The 26,082-nt window shown below is 37.4% G+C and overlaps 1 protein-coding gene across 6 annotated transcripts in view; it reads right to left on the bottom strand.

The window, feature by feature from the left end:
• The window catches only part of itpr1b (inositol 1,4,5-trisphosphate receptor, type 1b), a 206,487-nt gene that overhangs the window by 103,741 nt on the left and 76,664 nt on the right, over nt 1-26,082 (bottom strand). For all 6 annotated transcript variants that reach the window (XM_052101305.1, XM_052101306.1, XM_052101307.1 and 3 more), the window contains 15 exons: nt 25,886-26,039; nt 25,560-25,750; nt 25,249-25,381; nt 25,109-25,160; nt 24,850-25,015; nt 24,487-24,660; nt 22,922-22,990; nt 22,493-22,630; nt 20,708-20,833; nt 20,172-20,372; nt 19,803-20,054; nt 17,601-17,726; nt 17,137-17,265; nt 9,279-9,399; nt 6,447-6,631 (listed from right to left, as the gene is read on the bottom strand). In XM_052101305.1, coding sequence (XP_051957265.1) covers nt 6,447-6,631; nt 9,279-9,399; nt 17,137-17,265; nt 17,601-17,726; nt 19,803-20,054; nt 20,172-20,372; nt 20,708-20,833; nt 22,493-22,630; nt 22,922-22,990; nt 24,487-24,660; nt 24,850-25,015; nt 25,109-25,160; nt 25,249-25,381; nt 25,560-25,750; nt 25,886-26,039 — 2,217 coding nt within the window. The remainder of the gene's footprint in view (nt 1-6,446; nt 6,632-9,278; nt 9,400-17,136; nt 17,266-17,600; nt 17,727-19,802; nt 20,055-20,171; nt 20,373-20,707; nt 20,834-22,492; nt 22,631-22,921; nt 22,991-24,486; nt 24,661-24,849; nt 25,016-25,108; nt 25,161-25,248; nt 25,382-25,559; nt 25,751-25,885; nt 26,040-26,082) is intronic.

Genomic DNA, 26,082 nt, shown 5'->3' with positions numbered 1-26,082 from the left:
TATATATATACAGTGAGGAAAATAAGTATTTGAACACCCTGCTATTTTGCAAGTTCTCCCACTTGGAAATAATGGAGGGGTCTGAAATTGTCATCGTAGGTGCATGTCCACTGTGAGAGACATAATCTAAAAAAAAATCCAGAAATCACAATGTATGATTTTTTAACTATTTATTTGTATGATACAGCTGCAAATAAGTATTTGAACACCTGAGAAGATCAGTGTTAATATTTGGTACAGTAGCCTTTGTTTGCAATTACAGAGGTCAAACGTTTCCTGTAGTTTTTCACCAGGTTTGCACACACTGCAGGAGGGATTTTGGCACACTCCTCCACACAGATCTTCTCTAGATCAGTCAGGTTTCTGGGCTGTCGCTGAGAAACACGGAGTTTGAGCTCCCTCCAAAGATTCTCTATTGGGTTTAGGTCTGGAGACTGGCTAGGCCACGCCAGAACCTTGATATGCTTCTTACAGAGCCACTCCTTGGTTATCCTGGCTGTGTGCTTCGGGTCATTGTCATGTTGGAAGACCCAGCCTCGACCCATCTTCAATGCTCTAACTGAGGGAAGGAGATTGTTCCCCAAAATCTCGCAATACATGGCCCCGGTCATCCTCTCCTTAATACAGTGCAGTTGCCCTGTCCCATGTGCAGAAAAACACCCCCAAAGCATGATGCTACCACCCCCATACTTCACAGTAGGGATGGTGTTCTTGGGATGGTACTCATCTTTCTTCTCCTCCAAACATGCTTAGTGGAATTATGACCAAAAAGTTCTATTTTGGTCTCATCTGACCACATGACTTTCTCCCATGACTCCTCTGGATCATCCAAATGGTCATTGGCAAACTTAAGACGGGCCTTGACATGTGCTGGTTTAAGCAGGGGAACCTTCCGTGCCATGCATGATTTAAAACCATGATGTCTTAGTGTATTACCAACAGTAACCTTGGAAACGGTGGTCCCAGCTCTTTTCAGTTCATTGACCAGCTCCTCCCGTGTAGTTCTGGGCTGATTTCTCACCTTTCTTAGGATCATTGAGACCCCACGAGGTGAGATCTTGCATGGAGCCCCAGTCCGAGGGAGATTGACAGTCATGTTTAGCTTCTTCCATTTTCTAATGATTGCTCCAACAGTGGACCTTTTTTCACCAAGCTGCTTGGCAATTTCCCCGTAGCCCTTTCCAGCCTTGTGGAGGTGTACAATTTTGTCTCTAGTGTCTTTGGACAGCCTTTGGTCTTGGCCATGTTAGTAGTTGGATTCTTACTGATTGTATGGGGTGGACAGGTGTCTTTATGCAGCTAACGACCTCAAACAGGTGAATTTAATTTAGGATAATAAATGGAGTGGAGGTGGACATTTTAAAGGCAGACTAACAGGTCTTTGAGGGTCAGAATTCTAGCTGATAGACAGGTGTTCAAATACTTATTTGCAGCTGTATCATACAAATAAATAGTTAAAAAAATCATACATTGTGATTTCTGGATTTTTATTTTTAGATTATGTCTCTCACAGTGGACATGCACCTACGATGACAATTTCAGACCCCTCCATGATTTCCAAGTGGGAGAACTTGCAAAATAGCAGGGTGTTCAAATACTTATTTTCCTCACTGTATATATATATATATATATATATATATTTTTTTTTTACAAAGTACTATTGCTGACAACGTGGCAAGTAATAAAAACTATTTAAAAAAAAAAGATACAGAATTTCCTAGCCATATAACTACTGACACCATGTAAGTTACATATTATTATCCAGACCTTTGCTGGGCAGGAAATGTAGAGACCGGACCTCTTGGAACTTAGAGTACCACTGTATTAGAAAGAAGGAAAACCTTTTCCATATTTGTTGATAGGTCTTGGAGGTCCAGACTTTAAACCTCTTTATGTACTTGCCTTTATATTTAGTACAATCCCATAAGCAAGGTTATTAGCATGGATGACTCCTCATTTCTATGGTTAGTTCAATGTAGCATTTAGTTTGATTTCACTTAGAACCTTAAATAAAATAAAAAACCTGTGTTGATTTCAAAAGGTTCCATATTCTTCTATGTGAAAAATAACTCAATGAAAAATAATCCAATGTAAATATGAAATGCAATTAAGTAATTCTGTTATATTAAATGCATTTACTGTATGTAATTAACCTACTTCGAGTATGTGGAGGACCATATACGTCAGTCATCTCCGGAGACCAATCATGAAATACCCTTTGCATATTTTCATTTCCACTTTTATTTATTTAAACATTTCTTTGTCCATATGATAATGAGAGGTTGTGTTTTCTACTTTAGGTACAGTCATTAAGATCAGAGTGCTCCAGAGTGAAACTTGGAGGCCACAGTAACATCTTGTGGTTGAGCCAAATAGGGAAAGAAAGATCTCTACTGAATGAATGACTTTACGATCGTCCAACATTACGATAAGTGACACACTGTAACGTTCTTCTGTAAATATTCCAAGTAGAAGATTGCCTAGTTAGTAAAATGTATGACTTATGTTAATTATGTAAGGCCTGGTTAATTACTGGACCGGTGGCCAAAAGGTTGTTGGTTCGAACCTCACAAGGGTAGATCTCAGAACTATTTTGGCCTTCAGCAAGACACTTAACATCAGGTTACTATAAGGACTGTACCTATAATATCTGTGAAAGCATTACTAAATTATTAAAGTAGACCAACTGGTGAATCCAGGGCATGCTGAGTGACTCATCAGGTTTCCTAAGCAACCAATTGGTCACGTTGAGGGTTAACCTCCTCATGGTCGCTATAATGTGGTTCTCGCTCTCGGAAGGGCACGTGGGGAGTTGTGCGTGGATGCCGCGGAGAATAGCATAAGACTCTGCGGTAATGCGCTCAACAAGCCACGCGATAAAATGCACAGATTGACTGTCTCAGACGCGGAGGCAACTGAGATTTGGAGACTAAGAGGTGGGCAATATGACCAAATTCTTATATCACTGTTTATGTAATTTCATATCACGGTAACTGTATGTACCTAGGGTGACCATACCTGTACATACTTTATATAAATTCCAGTCTTCTTTGTTTCGGATGAAAATCTTGACTGTTAGTCTGAACCAAAACCATAACTTAAGCAGATCCACTCACCACACGCCAGTGAACACGCACCGTTAATGGCATTCTAAATGGTAAGCGGTAATCGTTCCCAAAAAGTTCCCAATTTATTTTCAATGGGAGAGAGGTGATAGGAGGCTATGAATGAAAGTGATTTCAGGCAGAACAAATGTCTGCCCACCGATCAAATTTATTAAGGCAAAGTTTAATTTGTGGTGAACTATTTTATGGAGAATTAACATATTTAAAAGCACAAAATAAAACACTTAACAATAAGGTTCCATTTGTTAAAATTAATTTACAACGTTAATTTACATGAACTAAAAAAGAACAATACTTTTACAGCATTTATTAATGTTGGTTAATGTTACCTTCAACATATACAATTTTTAAAATCAAAAGTTGTATATGTTAATATTAGTTAATGCATTAGTTTTTTAAACTAACATTAACAATGATTTTTAAATGCTCTAAAAAAATATATTGAAACTTTGACAGATGTTTCCAAATTCTGTCCATCATTTTAACAGGTAAAAAAAAAAAAAAGAGACAATTTAGTGCAATTATGGTTTTTAAACGTGCCTAATTTTGTTTTAAAGGTCTCATGCTATAGATTTACATGCATCCAAGATCAAAAACACTTTAATTTGCTCAATTTAAATTGCAGCATTACCTTTTTTTTACCCAGTGCCAAAAACAACTCCTTTAATGATCTGTTCTAAAGGATTAATTCTAAACTCCTCCTTTCAGAGAGCCTACTCTGCTCTGATTGGTCAGATGTATAGGCTGTTGTAATTGGTCTACCACTTACAGCGTGTGTCGGAAAGGAAACACCCACTACCATATCAGAGTTTCAGCTCAGTCTGAAAAAACATCTGTTTTACCTTACCAATTTGAGCCAGAGTCCGATAGTGATACATCGGAAGATCAACCTGAACCACCATCGCAAGCACAACGAGAACAAGACGTTTCTCAGTGGTAAGTTTATATGTAGTTTGACAATAATGTGAGTTAGCCGGTTAGCAGACGCTAACAGCTAACAGGCTAAAAGCCAGTGCTGGCTGTACATGTAAACAGACCAAAAGGCGGGTTTTTTGTTACCAAATTACGTAGATTAGTACAGGAAGTAATTCTGGAATTACTGAAGACTCGCTTCAGGTGTTCAGAATCGGTTCTTTCTTTTGGGTGTCAATTACTCTTTTTTTTTTGAAACTTTTGAGACTTTTTTTACATTCACAAACAGCTATATAACACACTACATGAATGGTAATATTTGAAAAACCATAATAGGTGCTCTTTAAGATTCAAGCATTTCAATAATAACAAAATTCCTTTTAATAGCTTTATTAAAATTAAATACACTAATTAATATTTGAAGTTTAATTAATTTAATTTTGTTAAACATTACGCTAACATTTTATGCATTTTTCAAAATTTTAAAATGTACTCTCACTCCTTGCACCTTTTGACCACTTATGTTCAGATTTTAAAGTTATAGTATGACTGCATGACATTAAAGCACAATAAGTAGAACAACAAAAAGTGCAAAATGACCTATTTGACTCAATCAAAGATGCCACTGTGGCCTCCAAGCTTTACTCTGGAGCACTTGGAGCTTGATTGCTATGCCTGAAGTAGAAAACACACCCCGTCATTACCATATGGTCAAAGAAATGCATAAATAAATAAATGTGTACATATATTATTGAGGGAATAAATAAATTAGAAATAAATAAATAAATACAATAATGCATACATAAGGAAATAAATGTATAAACACTCATTTATTTATTTCTAATTACAATTTTTTTCATTTTTTAAATTTCTTTAAAAATAAATTTATTTATTCATTTTTAATATTGCCACAATTGGTCCTCCATAATCAGAAACTATACCTCAACAAAACTCCTGGAACAAGTTTCCTATTTCCCCACCTTCCTCCTAAAATTGAATTTTCCAGTGCACCTAGAATATTTTGGGCAAGCTAGCTATGGGAATTTAACATGAAATGGTTTAGTGAAGTTGATATATCCTGTGGACATGACATGCTATATTCCGTCTAAAACTATTTTAAACAGGTTTTGGTAATTATTTTATAATAATAATAATTCATTACATTTTTACATATAATATTCAAGAAGTCACATTTGTTAAAATAAAACAGAATATTTGTGCTTTAAAATGTATTTGTCACCACAGAATCCAACGTAAGTAATTATTTAGAGAAAATCTTTATGTCCGTTGCATATGTCCGTGAGAGAAGCTCATTCACAGTGGCTTATGTGTTAACATGAGAACTTACATTGTATAGCACTAAATAGTGCTTAAAGAGCAGGCGATGAATATCAATATTTTTATTGCTAGAAAAAAAAAGCTATTGTCTTCAGAATACTTGCAATATGATGCATCCAAATCAGTCACGTGAGAATAATAGTACAAGATGGCAAAACTCGTAAGAAATGGAGTTTGCTTATACAAAAATGTACAACTTTTACACAATGAAAATCAACAATGATTTCCCCTAAGTTTATCCCTCTAACACAAACCTAACCTATTGTAATAGGAAAATAACTTGTGTACCACATAAGAAAGAAAACAAAGGGATTTGAAATGGGATGAGGGAAGCGTATTACAGGTTACTGACATACAAAACCAAATTTGTCCACCTTTGTAAAAAAGTAAATTTTAGATAGAAGGCTAGCAAAAAATTCTAATGCCTGTATATTATTGATTTTAAATCCTGTTTTTGATTGGTTGGTCTCTATGGGAATAAGCGTTGTACCATTTTGTACGAGCCACGTCATTTTTGCCATCTTGTATGAATTATTATAAGTTGTCATGTTACAGTGTTGTACACACCAGTCACACATGCTACTTTTATAACACTTTTGAGTGCTTTTTAAGCTTAAAATTTAGTTACCATTTACTGGCATTCTATTGAAAAGATACCCCGCAATATTCATTTAAAATTCTCCTTTTGTGTTCTGCATAAGAAAGAAAGCCATACAGGTTTGGAAAGACATAAGACAACATTTTCATTTTGTGTGAACTACTCCTTTAAAATGAACTAGTGAGGGTAAACGACGATTAGAAAAGTGGGAAACCTCCAGTTGAAAGAGAAATGGTGACCATGTACAGCCTTGCACATTCATGTACATTTTAACCTAAAATCTTTATGTTGATAAAACAAACTACTCTTTAACAACTGGTTGGCCAACCTATGGTCAAACAATGAATTGTAACAACACAATTTTTGTGTCTTCTACATTCAAGACATTTTTGTGTCACGAAATGACCCAATACCCAGGAATGTGACAATAAATTTTTTTCTGCATGGCTGTTTTCTAAAGATTCCACCCTCACCTGCAGCCTCTCAATGATGTTCCTGTAATCTTTTGAAGTTGTAAGCGTTGAATCTCTTCTAGAGGCGTTGCGAGCCGAAATCCTCCAATTGAGGATGGTCTTCTGAACCACATTGTTGGACTTCACAAACAGGTTGTTTACTTGGCTGTCCAGATCTACAGGAATGGCTATCGCTCTGCTCTTAGCTATTAAAAACAGGAAGAGAAAAAACATTCAATGCCCATTTTACTAATATTGTTATTATTTGCTTTGTGACCCAATGATTAGTGTTTGGATGCAAGTTTTTAATTCAACAACATATAGTAATGTGTGTATGGAAAGGTAAATTGTGATGTTATTATTTGGAGTTGTAACAACATGCATTTTTCACTAAGAGTGGAATACGTCTTTCTTGATCACTGGGTTTAACTCAATTTGCCTGCACAAAAGAACTCAAGGTTATCTTTAAGAGCATGAGCAAAAAACTTATTTTAAAGACTTGTACTGTTATATAATGTATGGAATACATAAAGTATTATACAATCATTAATGAACACAGCAGAATAAGAAATTAGAATGTACTAAGAATGTTTAAGTACAGACACATGCCATGCTGCCATGTGAATTAGGGATATGCCCAGGGATTGTCTCATTGGTCTATGTACTGTACATGTGCGCCATATGGCTTTTGTCTTTTGCTGTTGCAATGGTGTATCGCTGTTTTTGAAGAAACTATATGTCAAGTTAAAAATACTTACAGTGGCAAGGAAAAGTATGTGAACCCTTTGGAATTACTTGTATTTATGTATAAATTTGTCTTAAAATCTGGTTTGATCTTCATCTTAAGCCCACTAGACAGATTTTTACAATCCTTTAAGATTGCTACTTGTCAGACTGTACAATATGAATGCATTGATATCGCCATGGCACACTGTGCAACAGTATGTCAGACTCTACTATACACATCGAAGCCGACTGTGGTCCCAATCGCCCCTATCAGTGAACGTGACTCACGTTATGGGAGCGTTGCAGAATAGAAGCAAAACGGGGAGATTTGCCCGCCACGGAGGAGCATTTTTTTTCTCTGAAAGTCAGGACATCAGCATTTCCGTTGCTCCAATACCACTCCATCACGAGCATAGGCTAACATATAAAAAGATGGATTTTGACAAATATAAAAAAATGACAGACGTTGAGAATGAACACGAGTGTTGGAGGTATCCTACAGTAATAATGAGCTACCACAAGCAAAGATTCATTGTGAAAAAAAAAAAAAAAAGGAATTGTGGCCCGAAAAATGACAAACTTTTCCGTTCACATTGGGGAAAACAAAAAAAGGTGGGTTACAGTACGTCTTTCTACTCTTAGTAATCTGTCAGCCATGCAAAATTTCGAAAATTCATATAGGCTGATAATATATTGCACTTGCAATTCCCTATGGATAATGCACAAACATGACATAGATTTCTATAATTGTATCCAACTGTATCTGCTGATTTGGATTCAAACGTCCTATAAATACTTACCAATATAAATTGTTTAAACTTTTTAATTTTATTTTATAAAATTAGAGTGGTGTGAATCTTAACTTAAGAAGTTTACAGACGTTTAAAGAGTAGGAAAACCTGGCATCTAATTCATTAATTGAGATTAGAGGTGTGGGTTAGAGCTACTTTGACTAGTAAAAAGCACTCAAACATTTTGAGTTTGCTATTCACAAGAAGCATCTGCTGATGTGGACCATGCCTCGTAAAAAAGAGATATCAGAAGACCCACGAACAAGATTTGTTGCTGGAAAGGGTTACAGATTTATCTCGCAGAATGCTCAATGAGGTAAGAAAGAATCCTAGAGTGACAGCTAAAAACTTGAGGAACCATTGGAACTGGTTAACAATGTTACTTGGAAAATGTTTTGTGGACTGATGAAACTAAGGTTGAAATGTTTGGGAAGAACACGCATGAAAACATCATCCCGACGATGCAGTATGGTGGAGGGAGCGTCATGATTTTGGGATGCTTTGCTGCTTCAGGGCCTGGACCGCTTGTCATCATTGAGGGAAAAATTAATTCCCAAGTTTTTCTAGATATACTACAGAATAATGTCAGGGTGGCTGTGTGCCAGCTAAAGCTCAGAAGAAGTTGGGTGATGTAGCAGGACATCAACACTAAACATCGAAGTAAATCCACTACAGAATGGCTTCAAAAAAGGAAAATCCACCTTTTGGAGTTGCTCAGTCAGAGCCCAGCCCTTAACCCAATAGAGATGCTGTGGAATGACCTCAAGAGAGCCGTTCACACCAGACATTCTAAGAACATGGCTGAGTTGAAGCAGTTCTGTAAGGAAGAATGGTCCAAAATTCCTTATGAACGTTGTGCAGGTCTAATCCGCATCTACCTCAAACGCTTGGTTGAGGTTATTTCTGCCAAAGGAGGATCGACAAGTTATTAAACTAAGGATTCACTTAATTTTTCATCAGCACTGGGAATATTTAATTGGATATGTTCAACAGACATTAAATATTATAACTGTTTTGTGTTTAAGCTAACTAAACACAATGTTATTTTTCTATACTTGTGACTTTGATGAAGATGAGATCACATTTTATGAACAATAAATGCAGAATTCCAGCTAATTCCGAAGGGTTCACATATGTTTTCTTTCCAATGTAAACTTTTAAAAAGCACATCTGCACTATTTTATAGCATCCAAGCGGTTTATGTATGCAGCAATGCATCCTGTGTGAGTGTAGTGCCCCCTAGTTCTCTCCAAAGTGTTAAGAGCATTTGCTGCACTGGACTGTAAGTCCAGTACAGTACAGTTGCTAACTTAAACAACAATGGTCAAATACTTACCCACATCAGACAAAACCTTGATACAGCTCTCTACTGAGGCTTTCTGAGCAGGGACGAGCCAGTTACAGTGATAAACTCTAAAAACCCCCTGAAGAAGTTGAACAAACACAGGCTGCCGGGTCTAGAGACAAAAGGTTAGAAATGGATAGAGGGCGATTATAAGATGGAGAAAACAGGAGAATAGGGAGAAAAATGGGAAATTGCAAATTATTATTTGTGAAGAGGTCAATACAGAAAATAATCTTCTCTCACAGACATTTTCTAAATGTTCCTAGATGTTGGTTGGATTTTTAGGACTGTCAAATGTAGAGAACATCTGTATAAAACTCTTTGGTTCTAAAAATTTTGAAACAATGAAGAACAATGGTCCATTTAAGACAATACAAGTCAATACAAGTTAAGCTCCATCAACAGCATATGTGGTATGCTGTTGATTAAAACAGACAATATTTTGATTCACTGAAAGTCTATGTAGCAAGCCATTTTGAGGGTTTAAAAGCAGAAATGTGCAGATTGTATTTCTGCTAAAGCACTTTTAGTTCTTCCGTACATACAAGTGCTATTTGAGCTGTAAATACCACTGTTCTAGGCAGATTAACATCTGGTTATCTATTAACGGTGTACTGTGAGTGGATGTTTTTTCTAGTAAACATTTCTTTTTTGGTATCCTTGCATGTACAGTGCAAAAGTTTTGGCATTGTATGATCATGACATGAGTTGAAAGATGATTTAAGGATAGAAAAAGTGCATTTATTTACACTATAGTCATTTTATTTACATGTTAACACATATAATGTTATCAACATTGGCAACTTCAGTGATAAACTATCTACTAGACACTCACATTTTACCAACAACACAGCGGGTGAGAACCCAATACAGAATTAAAAGCAAAATGTGTAAAACTAAAAGGAAGGGTGACATCTTTGCCATGCTAACTTTGTGAGTCTGGCTGAAACACTGTATAGACAACTAGTCTAGTAAGACAGAGGGGCTTCACTGCGAATAATAAAAATAATCATCTCAGTGCAATCTGGTTTCCCACTAAAACAGGCTTACTAGAGTAGTGTCTAACCGATACTAAGTCACCACATTCCATGTGCAACCACACTGAAGTGATTACAAAGAGGTACCTCAGTTATTTTGCCTAAAATGGAGGCCTGTCACAAGAAAGAGAGATGTGAGAGATAAGAGAAGTTGTCTTGAAGAAACACTTCCAGGAAAGAATGAGCAGGGTTGAGGGTTTACACACAACACTCAAAAACAAAAGAATGAATGAATGTATCATTTTTCTTTAGTGCTTTTCTGACACTACACAGTAAACAGGGGACTCTCCTCAACCTCCACCAGTGTGCAGCATCCACTTGGATGATGCAACGGCAAACATAGTGCGCCAGTATAGTCACCACGCGCCAGTAAAGTCACCACACACCAGCTATTGGTGGATAGGAGAGAGTGGAGTGTTGTAGCCAATTAATGGATGGGGATTATTAGGAAGTCAAGACTGATAAGTGCCAAAGGGGAATTTGGCCCAGACACCAGGGTTACACTCCTCTTTTTTGAGAAGTGTCCTGGGATTTTTTAATGACCACAGAGAGTCAGGACCTCGGTTTAACGTCTCATCCGAAGGACTGTGCCTTTTTACAGTATAGTGTCCCCATATGGCTGCAGGACAAATCACTCAATAGATTAATAGAGAACAGGTCAATCTACTGTAGATTCAGTCTGCACATACACTGGCCAAACCAACCCATACACAATTCTGATATACAGTAGACAATATATATAAAACATTTACATGATTTTCACTGTTATAAAAATAGGTAAATATGTGTGCATGTATGCAACATATACTGCATTACAAAATATAAAAAAATGAATTGTTCATACAGTATATTGGAATATAAAATATGAAAAAAAATATATGATGTAAAATTTACTTGTATTAAATTTCAATATTTATTTGTAATATAAAATAGGCATGTAGGTAATATTATGAAATATGTTGCATATATGTTCAAATACAAATATTAGATTTCTGACAGCACCTTGACTTCTGATTAGTCACATCATGGAACCTTATTCAAGATTTTTTATTATTATTATTTTTTTTTTATTTCAAGCTTTACCATTCTGAATATAATGTACTATACAAAGGTAATTTTCAGGAAATTGTGTACACTATTGTATGTGTCTACAAAACTTGCTGGTGATTTAATTTACAGGGCTTAGTCACAATATTTGATAGATTTAATTTGATTTGAAGTCTAATGCAAAATAACTTTTAAAATAAAGCATAACTTTTTATGTTTAAATGTTTTTCATTGGAAAGTAAGCCAATTTGTATGTCCCCGTTCATCACGATTACATTTTAAAGTGTTACAAAGACTTGAATAAAGTAAATTCTTCCTAAATGACTATTCTATTGAAATTCAGATATGTAATTTCCCTGTCTGTGTAGTGTCAAAACGATTTACACATTTTCTGAGAACTTTCTGTTCAGCATTTTCCTTCTGTGTCATTTCCCACTTTTAAAATAAATGGTCTTCTGGCATCATGGTCAGAGAAAATATTTCTTAGCCCATGGTTGAAACTGAAGTGTCTGTTACAGTCTTCAGCAGTTTTTCATTATGTTTAAAATTCATTATGTTTCCATTGTATTATGTTTCATTGTGTCTAAATGTACACATTGGGCACATAAAGCCCAATCATTCAACAGTTATGGGAATAACATTATGGTGATCGACTTTTAACAGGAAAAACAAATTGGTACAACACAAAAGAATAGCTGAAAAAAAAAAACAATTTCTAGCATAAATGGCAGCATTTCCTGAAAATGATCCAAACAAAGAGCTGCAAACGAAGAACAAAATGCTACAAACCTTTTCAAAACATGCCCAACACATGTTTGTTTATAGCCTAAAGCCCACAATGCTACGAAGTCTGTTTTGACAAGAATGGCACGCCTAGGATTGCTACCAAAAGATACAGTACGGCTCATGTGGTTTATTCTTTCTGCGGGCAAAGATGCTTAAATTAATTAAATAGCTACAGTATAGGCACGGAGAGCAAAATTCTGTACATTTATATGGGCATGTTATAATCGAGCTTCAATGAGTTCTGCATAGTCGAGCTATGCTTCATCTACAGTAAGTACACACGACAACGAGAAATCAAATATTTAAAGGACGTCAGCTGAGGAAGTTAATTACAGCAGGAGTCTTATCCATCTGTGTATTTAACCTTCCTCTTCTGCTTCCTATTTAAAAAAAAAAAAAATAAATAAAAAAATAAGTGGACGTTAAAAAAGCAACAACTTTGCAGTTGCTGGTCAAAAAATATTTGAAACGAAGGAAAGAATAAAACACATTTTTTTTTTTATTTGTCCAATACAATATATAAATCAGTCACAATGCAGAACACACACACACAAACACACACACTCAAGAACGCACTCACGCACACTCAAGCACGCACTCACGCACGCACTAACGCACACAGAAGATTTTAGAGTCTTCTAAAATGTTGATGTTTGAAATAAATGATTGTTAACAAAATTATTATTATGTCTTTTCTTTGTAACACTAGGTCAGGTTTGACCAAGCATAATGTGACATTATTGAAAAACTGACACTTCAAAACAGTAAAAAAAAAAGAGTTTGCAATCTTTGACAAATAATAGTTTGATAATGTCTAAATGCTGTATATATCTAAATGCATAATGTGTGGTAAAATTTTGAATTACTACACAGTACATGGCTGCATAGAAAACTGCATCCATCTATTTTCAAGTCATGTTATTTTTCTTTTTTCACCTGATGGCAGCAGAAATTTCCTCAGGTTTTTTTCTGTTTTGAGGTTAAATAAAAGTGTTAATTTGCATATACAAATGAGTGCTAAAATCGAAATTTAGAATTAAATACGATTTTTATTTTTTTTTTAAACATAAATCCCATAATAAGTGCATCATTTTATTGTTTTTACTTGAGGAAAGTTGAAATGTTATAATTTCTTAAAATAAAAAGTACACCTCTTCTCTGTCCAGTGAATAATTACCGTGAACAGCAAAGTAAACGGTCCTATTTGAAGAGAACAGGAGGATTAACATGACCCTGTTCATGAATGCGATCCCCTATTATGCATAAAGTACATTCTTAGAATTCTGTATTCTATTCTATAACCTTTGTCTTTCAGAGCATGAGCACAACGCAGAGGCTAATTTTGCTCAATTAGCGTTGAATAGCGCACATGCTGGATGAAGCTGAGCTACAATTGCATTATACAGGTCTGTTAGATCAATTTCACAAAAACTGGACTTGTCAGATTTCAGTCAGAATAAAGTGTCTGCACGACATTTAAAAAAGACCAATTATTGTTGCAGTCCATCTGAAACTGAACTTTTAAAATACATGTGAACATATTAAATGTGGCGACAAGCAAAACACTATTATTTCCTTACTACTGAAATGTTTCATGTTCATTATCACTGCCAAGTCAGACAGACCATATGGCAAGACAAGCCACTGATGAGCATTGTTACCACAACTTCAATGGCAGGAAATCAAGTTTTCCAGGAAAAACTGGTAACACTTTACAATAAGGTTCCATATGTTAACAACATTAGTTAACATGAACTAACAAAAAGCAATACTAATTATGCATTTATTAATTTTAGTTAATTTCAACATTTACTAATACATTTTTAAAATCAAAAGTTGTATTTGTTAACATCAGTTAATGCACCATGAACTAACAATGAACAATTGTATTTTTATTAACTAACATTAACAAAGATTAATAAAAGGTGTAACAAACATATTGTTAATTGTTAGTTGATTATACCTAATGCATTAACTAATGTTAACAAATAGAACCTTATTGTGTAAAGTGTTACAGAAAAACTAAACTAAAATTGAAACTCCCCACAACCATTATCTGTAGGCAAGATCAGCCAGCTGAGTTATTGGAGTTGCGAAATTTAGAGGTGGGAAGTGGGTGATTATGTGCAAGACCATGAGAGAGTTCTTGGAAAGCTCTGGCCAGTATGTCAGTTCCCAGTGGTTTGACTGTTTCTTTAGAAACTTGTGAATGTGATGAAACAGTCTACATGTCTACAGATCCTACAGGTCCGACAGAGGGTAACAGCGGGTGAGAGGTGGGGGTAGAGGAGGGGAGGGGAGGGGAGGGGAGGGTCATTTACAGATACTTACGTACATATGACGTGCCACCTAGGCAAGGAAAGTGTAAAAAGGGTTAAGATATTATCTGGAATGACTGCACCAATTTTCAAAGAAAGAAAGATAACCATTTATTTATTTCAAAGAAATCAAACCTCTGTAGAAACTGAAGATGAAAATAGCAGTGAATGAAAATTGGCAACACTGCAATTTGAAACTGACAGCCGTATCTTGCCTTTGGTATCAAAGCAAAATATTAGTTTAACTGTCTAACTGGTTTATAACTTGACAATATTTGATATATCTCTAATATATATCAAATATATAGCCAAAAAGCTATTATAGATAAGTAGATTTAAATATGTTTAACGTAAGATCTAAAATATAAGTAAATAATAAGTCTGATCATGTTTATTTATTTTTCTCCCTTTTTCTCTCCAATTTGAAATGCCCAATTCCCAGTGCGCTCTTAGTCCTAGTGATGGCGTTGTGGCGCAGGACAAATCTCAGTTGCCTAGCTGGATGCAGAAGTTCAAGAGAGAGAGAGAGAGACACGCAGCTGCCTTGTGCATATATGTTTGTGTCTTTTTCATTAAACATTATTTTTAAGAATATTTAAGTTTTCATGAAACATTATTTTGACTGTTCAGCCAGTTCCCGCCACCTCCTTGCCCATTTTAAACCTTGTTACATTGGTGAAGAAACCCAGGAAGGAGGAGAGATGCACTGTCATGGAGTCCACGCCACTGCCATCCGCCCAAAGGAGCAGCCGTGGCCATCCGCCGGGAGAAGGAGTCGCCGCTGCTGGATGCAGAGGAACGTTTGCAGTGTCTGGGAACCGTTGGCCCGGTTGCTAGGGAGGGTAGAGTCACATGGGGTAACCTTCTCGTGGTCGCTATAATGTGGTTCTCGCGGTTCTCTCGCTAATGTGGTGAGTTGTGCATGGATGCCGCAGAGAACAGTTTGACGCCTCCACACACGCTATGTCTCCACGGTAACGCGCTCAAGTCTCACGAGAAGATGCGCGTATTGACGTTTCAGATGCAGAGGCAATTGAGATTCGTTCTCTGCCACCCGGAGTCACTACGCCACCACGAGGACTTCGAGCGCATTGAGAATTGGGCATTCCAAACTGGGGAGAAATAAATAAATAGGCCAAGACTAAATTTGACCAAAGAACATGGAAATATGTTTAAAATATTTTAAATTAATTCTACCCCTGCGCAATATTTTCCAATTTTCTAAAGCCTTAAAGGAAATCATATATATACACCAACTTTATTACATTATTCCAAGTTAAATAATTAACAGATGATTAATATAATCGTGAAAGCCCTAAAACAGACAATTAATCGTCATAATCACAGTTATACGTTTGATAAATAATCATCAGCCAAATTTCATTATCATAACAGCCCTACTTACAAAAAGATTATTGCTCTAATGCAGGGTTCCAACTCTTTTTAAGGCACAATTTTCCAGATTATTTCCAGGACATTTTATGAGCCCAAACGGTGTAATATTTAAGCAAAACTCACAAGAGGTCATGATGTATATTGTGGTTTTTAGATGCTTGTTTTTTCTGTATTCCGTTTTCAACAGTTTAAATACATTTTATTTTCAAAATGGTGTCTAATAAAATTAATTAATTAAAACTTAAATAAAATGAAAATAGAATTAATTACTTTTTTAACATAACATGCCATTATTTTTATAGTAGTACATATAAATAGTTTTGCATTTTTGTACCATTTAAATCAAGCTTTTATTTTGGCGTTTATGTGTGTTTTTGTAGGTAATTTCTCACCTCCAGATAGGCAGAACACTACATGGCCCAGTGTGATTATTAAAAAAGCTGTGATTTAATTAAATACATACAGTACATAGTCTGTATGTGCTGTGCACTTTAGAGCGCTCTGCTCTCTGTTACCTACAAGACACAGAGCACATAATGATCATAATCCATTGTTTTCAGTGTATGAGTGGAAGGATTCATTTTAAAAGCACGCAGCACCTGCAGATTTAATTTTTAGAATTAATTTTATTTAATCGCAGCCTTTTGCAGTTTAATAATCAAACTAGGATATATTGGGAATTTAATTTGATCAATTGTGCATTCAAACATATATTTTCATCCCAAATACAATTTATAAAAAAAAAAAATTTAAACGTGGTCCAATTATTGTCATCTCAAATGTTTTTGTAGTTAACATTACAGCAATGTTGGAACAAATGAATCACATTTTGCATTATATCAATATTTACTTAAAGTATTTCCTATAAGCAAAGCAGAGATGTCAGCAGATGAGCAGAGAATGTACGTGACAGGGCTTCGTTCATGACGGTCCACCACTGACCACAACTGCAGCAGCTGGCAGTGACAAAATTATAAATAAAAATAAGAAAATTGTATTTGACACCTATTCCAAGTCCCAATGTTTTTGTACATGTTAAAATAAACTTGTTGGTGACAGTTTAATAAATACAAATATATTCCAGGACAAATAATATAACCCAGGACATTTAGGTATTTTTTTAAATAATTTTTCAGGACTTTTCCAAGACGCGTGGGAACCCTGTACTACCCTCGAGTATTAAAATTCATAGTAAATACTTAATAAATATTAGATATATCGGCCAGCCCTTCGGCAGCGAACGTAGTGTTGTGTTGGGGTCATTACCTGTAAACTTGTGCTCTGGTCGGAGAAAGGGGAGCTGAAAAATGTCGTCACAATACTCATCACGGTTTCAGTCACATAGCGTTCTAAAGTCGTGTCAGCATGGTTGCGGTCGCTTGTATTGTTGCAGACCTATGTGCAATATATCAACAACAAATAAAGAGACAATTATTGTGGTCTTGAGTCATTTGCATCAATAAGCACAGTCAGAACATGCACTGATTCACTCTTTCCCTGCACCAAGAAAGGTGTCAGCAGACATTTAGACAAAAAATGAATAGCCCTCATTTACAACACATATCAGTCTGCAAATAGTGAATCACACCCACTTAACTAAAAACAAAGCCTACAGTCCATCAACAACAATTAAATGATGTCAGTGGCATGCAGCAGCTTGAAAGCGATGTTCGTTATTGGTAATTTAGGTACTTTACACCAACATGATTCATTAAATCAGCTTCCATTACCCTGCAGATGTCGACCAGGAAGTTCTCAAAGAGCTTCCACATGTGATTGCTGGTGTATATCTCCTTCATTTCGACCTCAGTGTCCACATAGCAGTGGTTCAGGAAGTTGATGTAGGCGATTTTCACCTAATAAAAGAAAAGAACACATTCAAGAAGAAAGATTAGTGCTACATTAGATACAACTTAATACATAGATTAACTTAATTCTACTAATGATATAGGCGCTAGCGCAGAAGAAATTGAAGAGCAAGTTCAATAGTAAGTTCAGTTAGTGTGGACTGGTTATGTGCTTGTGGAACAGATGTGTTTTCAGATGGTATCAGCAGATCATGTGAAGGTTGGAAGCTCTTTCGACCACAGATGAACAGAGAAAGTGAACAATCGTGAAATAGACTTTGAGCTTCTTTCTGATGGGACTACTAGGTGCTGCTTATTCATAGACCACAGAGAGCAAGTTGGAGCATAGACCTGTAGAAGGGAACCGAAGTACGTGGGTACGGTTTGGTGGTTGTCCTGAAGGCCAGAGTCAAATCCTTGAATTTGATGCAGGCAGAGTGTTGCCAACTATTTTCAATGGAAAGTAGCTAAAGCCTGCTCGAAAAGTAGCTAAATGTCGCCAGATGACGTCATGCGTCATTAGCATATTAATGACATCATCGCGTCGTATTTGCATTCTGCCTAATTTGTCGATACTGTAGCCTACTTCAGTTTATAATAACGGTTATCTCCCCTAAACCGTGCTCATACTGTTTTTATATAAGTATATAGCCGAATGTCCAGTAAAACGGTTCTCAATTACATATTTTCTGTTAGACAACGGAACGGAACTTAGCTAACGTTACATGTTTATGAGTTTGAAGAAGGTTTATTGTTGTGTTTGGATAAGTAAAATGTATAGAGTCTGTAAATATACGATCTGAAGTCGGAGAGTTCAGAAACCGAACCGAATGAACTAAAACTCTGATTAGTAGTGAATATAAGCGCATGCCAAGAAAAAAACGGTCAAATTAAATGTTTTGAATTAAAACAAAGGAGAAGGCAACTGCTATGTGATCACTGATTGGTTCCTGCTAACACAGCGTGCACATGCGCAGCTCATTCATGTCTATGTCCGCTGGCGTGCAGTCAACGGAATGTGCTGCTCCTCTCAGCCGCTCACTGAACAGAGCAGACGCAGCGGGGAAGTAAGACCTCACGCTTGCAGTACTGGCGATATTTGGAATTTGGAAAGTTGCTAAGGTTTGTCCAAAAAGTCGCTAGATTTGTCGCTAGTCGCTTTTTTGAAAAAATGTCGCTAAAGGGGTCTGAAAAGTCGCTAAAAATAGCGACAAAGTCGCTAAGTTGGCAACAATGTGCAGGCAGCTACACAGTGGAGTGACATGAGTCCTTTGTAGATGTTTGAAGACCAGACACGCTGCTGCATTCTGGATCATCTGCAGTGGCTTAATTGTGTTAGCTGGTAGGTCAGCCAACAAAGCATTGCAGTAGTCCAGGCTTTAAATAACCAGAGCTTGGACCAGGAGCTGTGCAGCATGTTCAGACAGAAAAGGTCTAATTTTCCTGATGTTGTAGAGCACAAACCTACAAGAATGGGTGGTAGATGAGATGTGGGCGGTAAAATTAAGTTGGTCATCTACCACCACTCCCAGGTTCCGAGCTGTTCTGGTTGGTGTTAGTGTATTTGAACCAAGATGAATAGGGAGGTTGTGGTCAACAGATGGGTTGGCTGGGATCACAAGGACTTCTCGAGAGGACTTCGTCCAGGCCAAAATGTCAGAGAGGCAGGCAGAGATACAAGCTGAGACAGTAGGGTCATCAGGTTGGAACGACGGGCAGAGCTACGTATCAACTGCATAGCAGTGGTAGGTAAAGCCATGTGCCTTAATGATCAGTCCGAATGATGTTATGCACATCGAGAAGAGGAGGGATCCAAGCAACTAAAACTATTTTGCTTCTTGGCAGACTGATAAAAACCTGTGCCCCCAACTCCTCAAAGTTACTTCGGGCAATCTGAAGCGCTGGAAGTGCTTTCCAGTTTTGTGGGCAATATGCCTTATATGGTCAGTAAACAGACTGTGGGCGGTCTGTGGCTATGCAGTCTGTAACTAATGCAACACATTTCTACACATATATAAATATAATTTTATTTTAAATCATTCTTTTCATAAAGAACGATGACCTCTGGATCTGAAGACCACTAACCTCAGGGATGCAGTCTTGATGCGTTACCACACGGACAATATCGTCCAGCGGCAGAAGAGAGTTGCACTTGATCTCAGTGTAGACGTTTTTGCCCTCGGTGCAGACAGCAAGCAGCTCTACCAGGTGGATATGGTACATGAGAGGGCTGTTCTCATCCATCCGTTCACGCTCTGACCGCATCATCTGGACCAGAGTCTGGAATGAGGCGCGGTCATTATAAAAGACCAAAACCTCTTCCCCAGAGTTCACCAACTGCAAAAAGATACACCAGGTCAAAGATGGCAGATCAATTTAACAATAAATCACAGATAAAAATATAAATCAATAATTCAAAGTCGCACAAAGTCTAAATGTTATTTCACCACAAACCTCGGCCATTACAATATCCTGGCATTTCTTGATAAATTTGTTTTCAGCTTTGACGATCGTCTGTAGGAACTTCAGGTACTGCACGTGTCTGCCATGGCTCTCTATGCAGTGGACAAAGTGCTGCACCACACGCTCATTCATCTCAGAGCAGAGCTGAAAGTTGTTCATGAATATGTGTTGCATGGTTACGGCCTCTAGGATCTACAAAAGACAAAAAAAAGCATCAGTTACTGTAGCTTTGTTGTGGATTTGTTTTTGTCATTTATCTGATCTCTATACACTTTTGTCAGTAGATGGCACATTTAATTAGATGCAAAAAGAGAGGCTCTGGGGGACGATTAGCCTATTGTTAGATCAATAAACAAAAGAGATCTCAATTATTCTTGTCATAATGTTATGATGATTACTTCCTCAAGATCTAGAGTTTTTCTTTTGTGTAGCAATATAGAAACTGAAAGAATGTCAGTCAGTCTCTGACCCTCTGAGTCCAAGAAACTAAAGCAGTTTTTTCATTGACTTTAAAATGGAAAGCTCACCCCAGGATTCAGGAACAGGTTAATGTGTTTGTGGAGCAGGGCTTGGTTCTGCTGATTGCCAGCACAGAAGTTCTGAAGAAACTCATGTGCCAGTTTCATGATCTCTTGCATTCTTACATCTTCGCCCTATAATTAACATGAATATAACTGCTCATTATCACAGACAAACTTCAAAACATGTGCTTCAATTAGGAGATATGTGTACCTGCTAATATTTCAGAAGTATGCCTTAGTCTCAAATGAAAATCAGTAATTCATTTCTCACACTTAAATAAAGCATGCCTGGAAATAGACCACCTTCACATTTGGACACAATCCATTTAGGAAATCAAGGCCCATATTCACAAAGATTTTTGTCTTAACACTAAGGCTTTGTTCAAACTGCAATAAAAAAAAATATATATATATATATATATATATATATATATATATATATATATATATATATATTTTTTTTTTTTCCTGTTCAAATTGCACTTTATATGTAAACAGATCCAATGTTCAGACTGCAGTCACTTTTGTTAGTACATCCAAACTAGATGTCATTCTAGTGATGCAAATTTGCATATGTTCACCATACGTGAGAGTTTAGCGATGGATGTTTTTTATGAGTGCAGTATCCAAATATGAACACATTCATCACAGACAACGACTTAAAAACAAAAGGGGTGGCATATGCATTGTAGCAGCTTGGGTTTACAACTGTAACATTTTAGCCGCCTATTGTCCTGTATTATAGCAGGCAGCCAAACTTCCCATATTGTAGGCTATGTGTCCCATATTGAAGCATAAATAAGTCGGACAGCGAGACTCTTGGAGATGACACCCGGCCTGTGCTGAAGCGCTCCAAATACTCAATTCTACAACGTGGCCATAATTTTCCCTTCAAAGTGCCCTGTTAAGGCATAATTTATGCCGTTTGAGACACAGTACAGGAATTCTCATTGCAACACCTGACGAAACAACAATAACAACAATAAAACAATAAATCTACACTTTCATAAGCGCTCTTCCCTCTTTAGAGTTCTTCTTCTGTTTTTGGTGATTTACATATGCATATCGCCCCCTAATGGGCAGGGATGAGAATTTATAGTAAAAAAGAACTGATTGTAGTGAATTTTGAAGAAGTGATTTTGTATGAGATGATAAAATACAGACTGTGTCCGCTATAATACGGATCCTTTAAATACCGGATGTTACGGACAGATTGCAATTGTTATGTGACATATGATGAAAGTTTGTCAATCAACATGCGGAACTAACCGGCCCAATTTTTGACAGGCCCAGCAGAAATTCTCCCGATCTTCCCGATTGCCACTTCGGCCCTGACTGGGATTATACTCTAAACCCAGTACTGTTGTATGAGCATGATACTCTGATTAGCAATCCATTTATATTAATGTGGTATTCTAATCCCAGTCCCATCATTATAGTGTGGCATTCTAATCCCAGTCCCATCATAATAGTGTGGCATTCTAATCCCAGTACTATTAAATCAGTGAGAAACCCTAAACCCAGTCCAATGAGTACGGTACTCTAATCGCAATCCTATTACTGTATATTAGTATGGTACTTTAATCCCAGTTCAGTTATATATATTAGTGTGGTACTCTAATACTAGTCCAGTTATATTAGTGCAATGAAGTAATATGACTGGGATTAGAGTACCACACTAATATAACCGTACCGGGATTAAAGTACCACATTATTGTGATAGCAATGGGATTAGAGTACTCATACTCATATAATAGAATAGTAAAAAACAGTAGATCACAGAAACTGCACCTTCTCATAAGGGATTTGCAGCAGCTCAAGCACCACTGAATGAGCTCCCATGTTCCTCAGCAACCTCTGCTGCTGTTTCTTACTTTTCTTCCCAGACGGTCCTTCCTGTACACATAGTTTACTGAGACGCAAGAGAATCTAGAAAAGAGAGAGAAGATAAAATATAGTAAGCAAACACTCATAAAAGAAGAGCAAACTGCAACTGCTGACACATCTAAGTGTCCTGTTTCTCTGAAGGCTGTGGTTCTTACAGGTCAATTACCCGAAGTGCTCAGCATAGAGACCACCAACCCTGTCACTATTTCCTCCAGTTATGCACTTCAGCACTGGCTAATTATATCTACTTTGGTCAAGGATGCAACATCAACTAATTCAAACATGAGCTGCGAAATTATAAAAATGAGTGTGCATGTTTGTAAGATACTTTACCTCCTTCACGTCTCTATAATTGTCACTGCCATTTCCGTCTGACTTTTTTTTGTCCGAACAAGATTCCTTCTACAAATCAAGCAGACAAACAAAGGCTATGTATGAGGCAAATGTTACCAAATGTAAAGTTTGATTTAGTAATCAGTCATTCTCAAAGGGTTCCACATTGCTACCAAGATTAAAGTATATAAACGTGTATAAACTGATGAGTCAAAATATTATGACCACATGCCTAATATGCTGCCAAAGCAGCACCAACCTACCGAGACATGGACTCTACAAGACACCTGAACGTCTCCTGTGATATCTGGCACTAATACAATAGCAGCAGATCCTTCAAGTCCTGTAAGTTGCGAGGTGGAGCCGCAGTGGATCGGACTTGGTCCAGCACATCCCACAGACTCTCAATCGGATTAAGATCTGGGGAATTTGGAGGCCAGGGCAACACCATCAACTCTTCATCATGTTCCTCAAACCATTCCTGAACAATGTGCTAAGTGTGGCAGGGTGCATTGTCCTACTGAAAGAGGCCACTGCCGTCATGGAATATCATTGCCATAAAGGGGTGTACCTGGTCTGCAACAATGTTTAGGTAGGTTGCACGTGTCATATTGACATCCACATGAATGGCTGGACCCAGGGTTTCCCAGCAAAACAATGCCCAGAACATCACACTCCCTCCACCGGCTTGTTGTCTTCCCACAGTGCATCTTGGTGCCATCACTTCCCCAGGTAAACGGCGCACATGTACACTTCCATCCATGTAATGTACAAGAAAACGGGACTCATCAGGCCAGACGACCTTCTTCCACTGCTCCAAGGTCCAGTTCCAACACTCGCATGCCCATTGTAGCCGTTTTCAATGGTGGACAGGGGTCATCATGGGTACGCTGATTGGTCTGCAGTTATGCAGCCCCATTTGCAGCAGGACATATTCCTCCCGAAAACATCATTACAATTTTCTGTGAGGCCACAGTAGACCTTCTGTTGGTTCAGACCAGACAGGACAGCCTTCATTGTCCTCATGCATCGATGAGCCTTGGGCACCAACAACCTGTCGCTGGATTGTGGTTTGTCCCCCCCTCAACCACTGTCAGTAGGTACACACAACTGCTGACCAGGAGCACCCCACAAGCCTTGCTGTTTCATAGATGCTTTGACCCAGTCATCTGGCCATAACAATTTGGCCCTTGTCAAAGTCACTCAGGTCTTTACTCCAGCTCATTTCTCCTGCATTCAAAACGTTGACTACGAGAAGTGATTGTTTGCTTACCATCTAATCTACCCAGACCTTGACATGTGGCCTTGTTAGGAGATAATCAACATTATTCACTTCACCTGTGAGTGGTCATAATGTTTTGGCTCATCTGTTTATAATATTTATCTAGTTATAATACCTTTGATCCAGGTTTTCTATTACTTCAATCTTCTTCATCACAAGATCGTTTATTTGTTTGTTTTTTTTTATTTGTAATTCAAGTTTTTCCCTTGACCAATCTTAAAATTACAGTCTGCACTTTAGAAACACTGACAGTTTAATGGCCTTTAATTATAAATATTGCTACCTTGTTTTTGTGGTCGGACTCTGCAGGAAGTCCATCCCCTGTGTCCATGCCTTCATCACCCTGTCTCTTGTACACCCAGAGCTCTGATTTTTCCACATTGGATCTCAGCTGGTCAAGGTCTGATTTGATCTGCTTGTAGTTGTCGATATCCTGACTGGTTACCAGAAGCTGGACCTATAAGGAAAATAACCACCTGTTAAAATACAGTTAATGTATGCATGACACTTCAGCAAACAGAAGCTGATTAAAATGGTCTCTGAGACCATTTCTTGTTTGTTGAGTTGTTTGACTAAACTGGCTAACAAGGCCACTCAACAGCTATTTCATTGAGGTAAATACAATTTGTGCACACATATTGGTTACCTGTTTGAAAGCCATGAGCACTTCCTGCCTCTGGCTGAAGTGTCTGAAGAGCAAATGCAGAGCTCCTGACACAAGTGGAGGATAGTCGTGCATGGTGAGGTGCAGCAGAACCCTCAAAAATGTTCTGCCACCATGGTCATCAAGATCCAGTGGTGTGTTCTCCTCACTGAGTAGATAAAAATCAATACATACAGTGCAAACTCCTACACAACAAAAGCTAAAGCTTTCAAGACCTTCTTGATAAATTGCCAATCCTCACCTTCCACCAAAGATTGCTTCTGCTTGCTCTTCAATGTTCTCAAAATCCAGAGCTGTGAAACCAACAGAAATACTCACTTAATTTGAAAAATTATTAAGAACTCATTAGTGATAGGGTTCAAGGCCAGTATGAAGACCCACCAGGGATATTGTTAGGCCCTTCTGCATTTGCTGTTGGAACGGCATCCGTTTGAGTGTTGCTCTCTTCAAACTCACGTTTGAAGATACACAGCAAGCAGGAGATCCTGTAGTCCAGTCGCACATTCAGAATGAACTGAACATAAACACAATAGAATTTCAAATAGGTAAAGATGTAACAATTTAAAGCTACTTTATATGTTCAGAATGACTATGGCAAGCAAAATGTTCTCACAGAATTTTGCTAATTCAAATCCATATTTCTTTCCTTTCCTTGTATATTTCTAAAGAAACAAGAAATACAATAGAATCACCTGTAGGATCTCTATGATCTTCAGCTTGGTGTCCATCACCAGAATATCTTCCTTTTCTGGTTCTGTCTGAGTCTTGACAACATCACCATCTGGAGGTGTTGTGGTGGTTGTGGGTAAGAACCCTCCCCCTCTTAGCACCACCTGGGTCATCAGCTCCCCAACACCATGGATGGATTTCATTACATTGCTACCTGAGAGAAACATTAACAAGACATTTTGAAACCCTGATGAAACAGATCTACCACATCTGGCTGCTTAAACATGTTTAACAGGTAAAAAAAATCCATAAAAGTCATGTACAACAAACAAATTCAGAAGTCCATTACTTTTAGACTCATCCCCCTTTTCCATTTTGTTGATGGGATAGATGGTGCTGACGTGAACACAGTCTAATATCGCCAACAGGATCTTGGTCAAACGCAATAGGTCACTGAAGTTGTAAAAGCCGAAGTAAATTAGGTTTCTGGCTAAATTCACAACCTGAAAAGACAAACAAAACAGTTAGTCATGTCTAAAACGGCCA

The sequence above is a fragment of the Xyrauchen texanus genome, chromosome 32, assembly GCF_025860055.1.
Source record: "Xyrauchen texanus isolate HMW12.3.18 chromosome 32, RBS_HiC_50CHRs, whole genome shotgun sequence".
Taxonomy (NCBI): domain Eukaryota; kingdom Metazoa; phylum Chordata; class Actinopteri; order Cypriniformes; family Catostomidae; genus Xyrauchen; species Xyrauchen texanus.
Note: the sequence above shows the minus strand (reverse complement) of the source record. Positions and strands in the feature narration are given on the sequence as shown.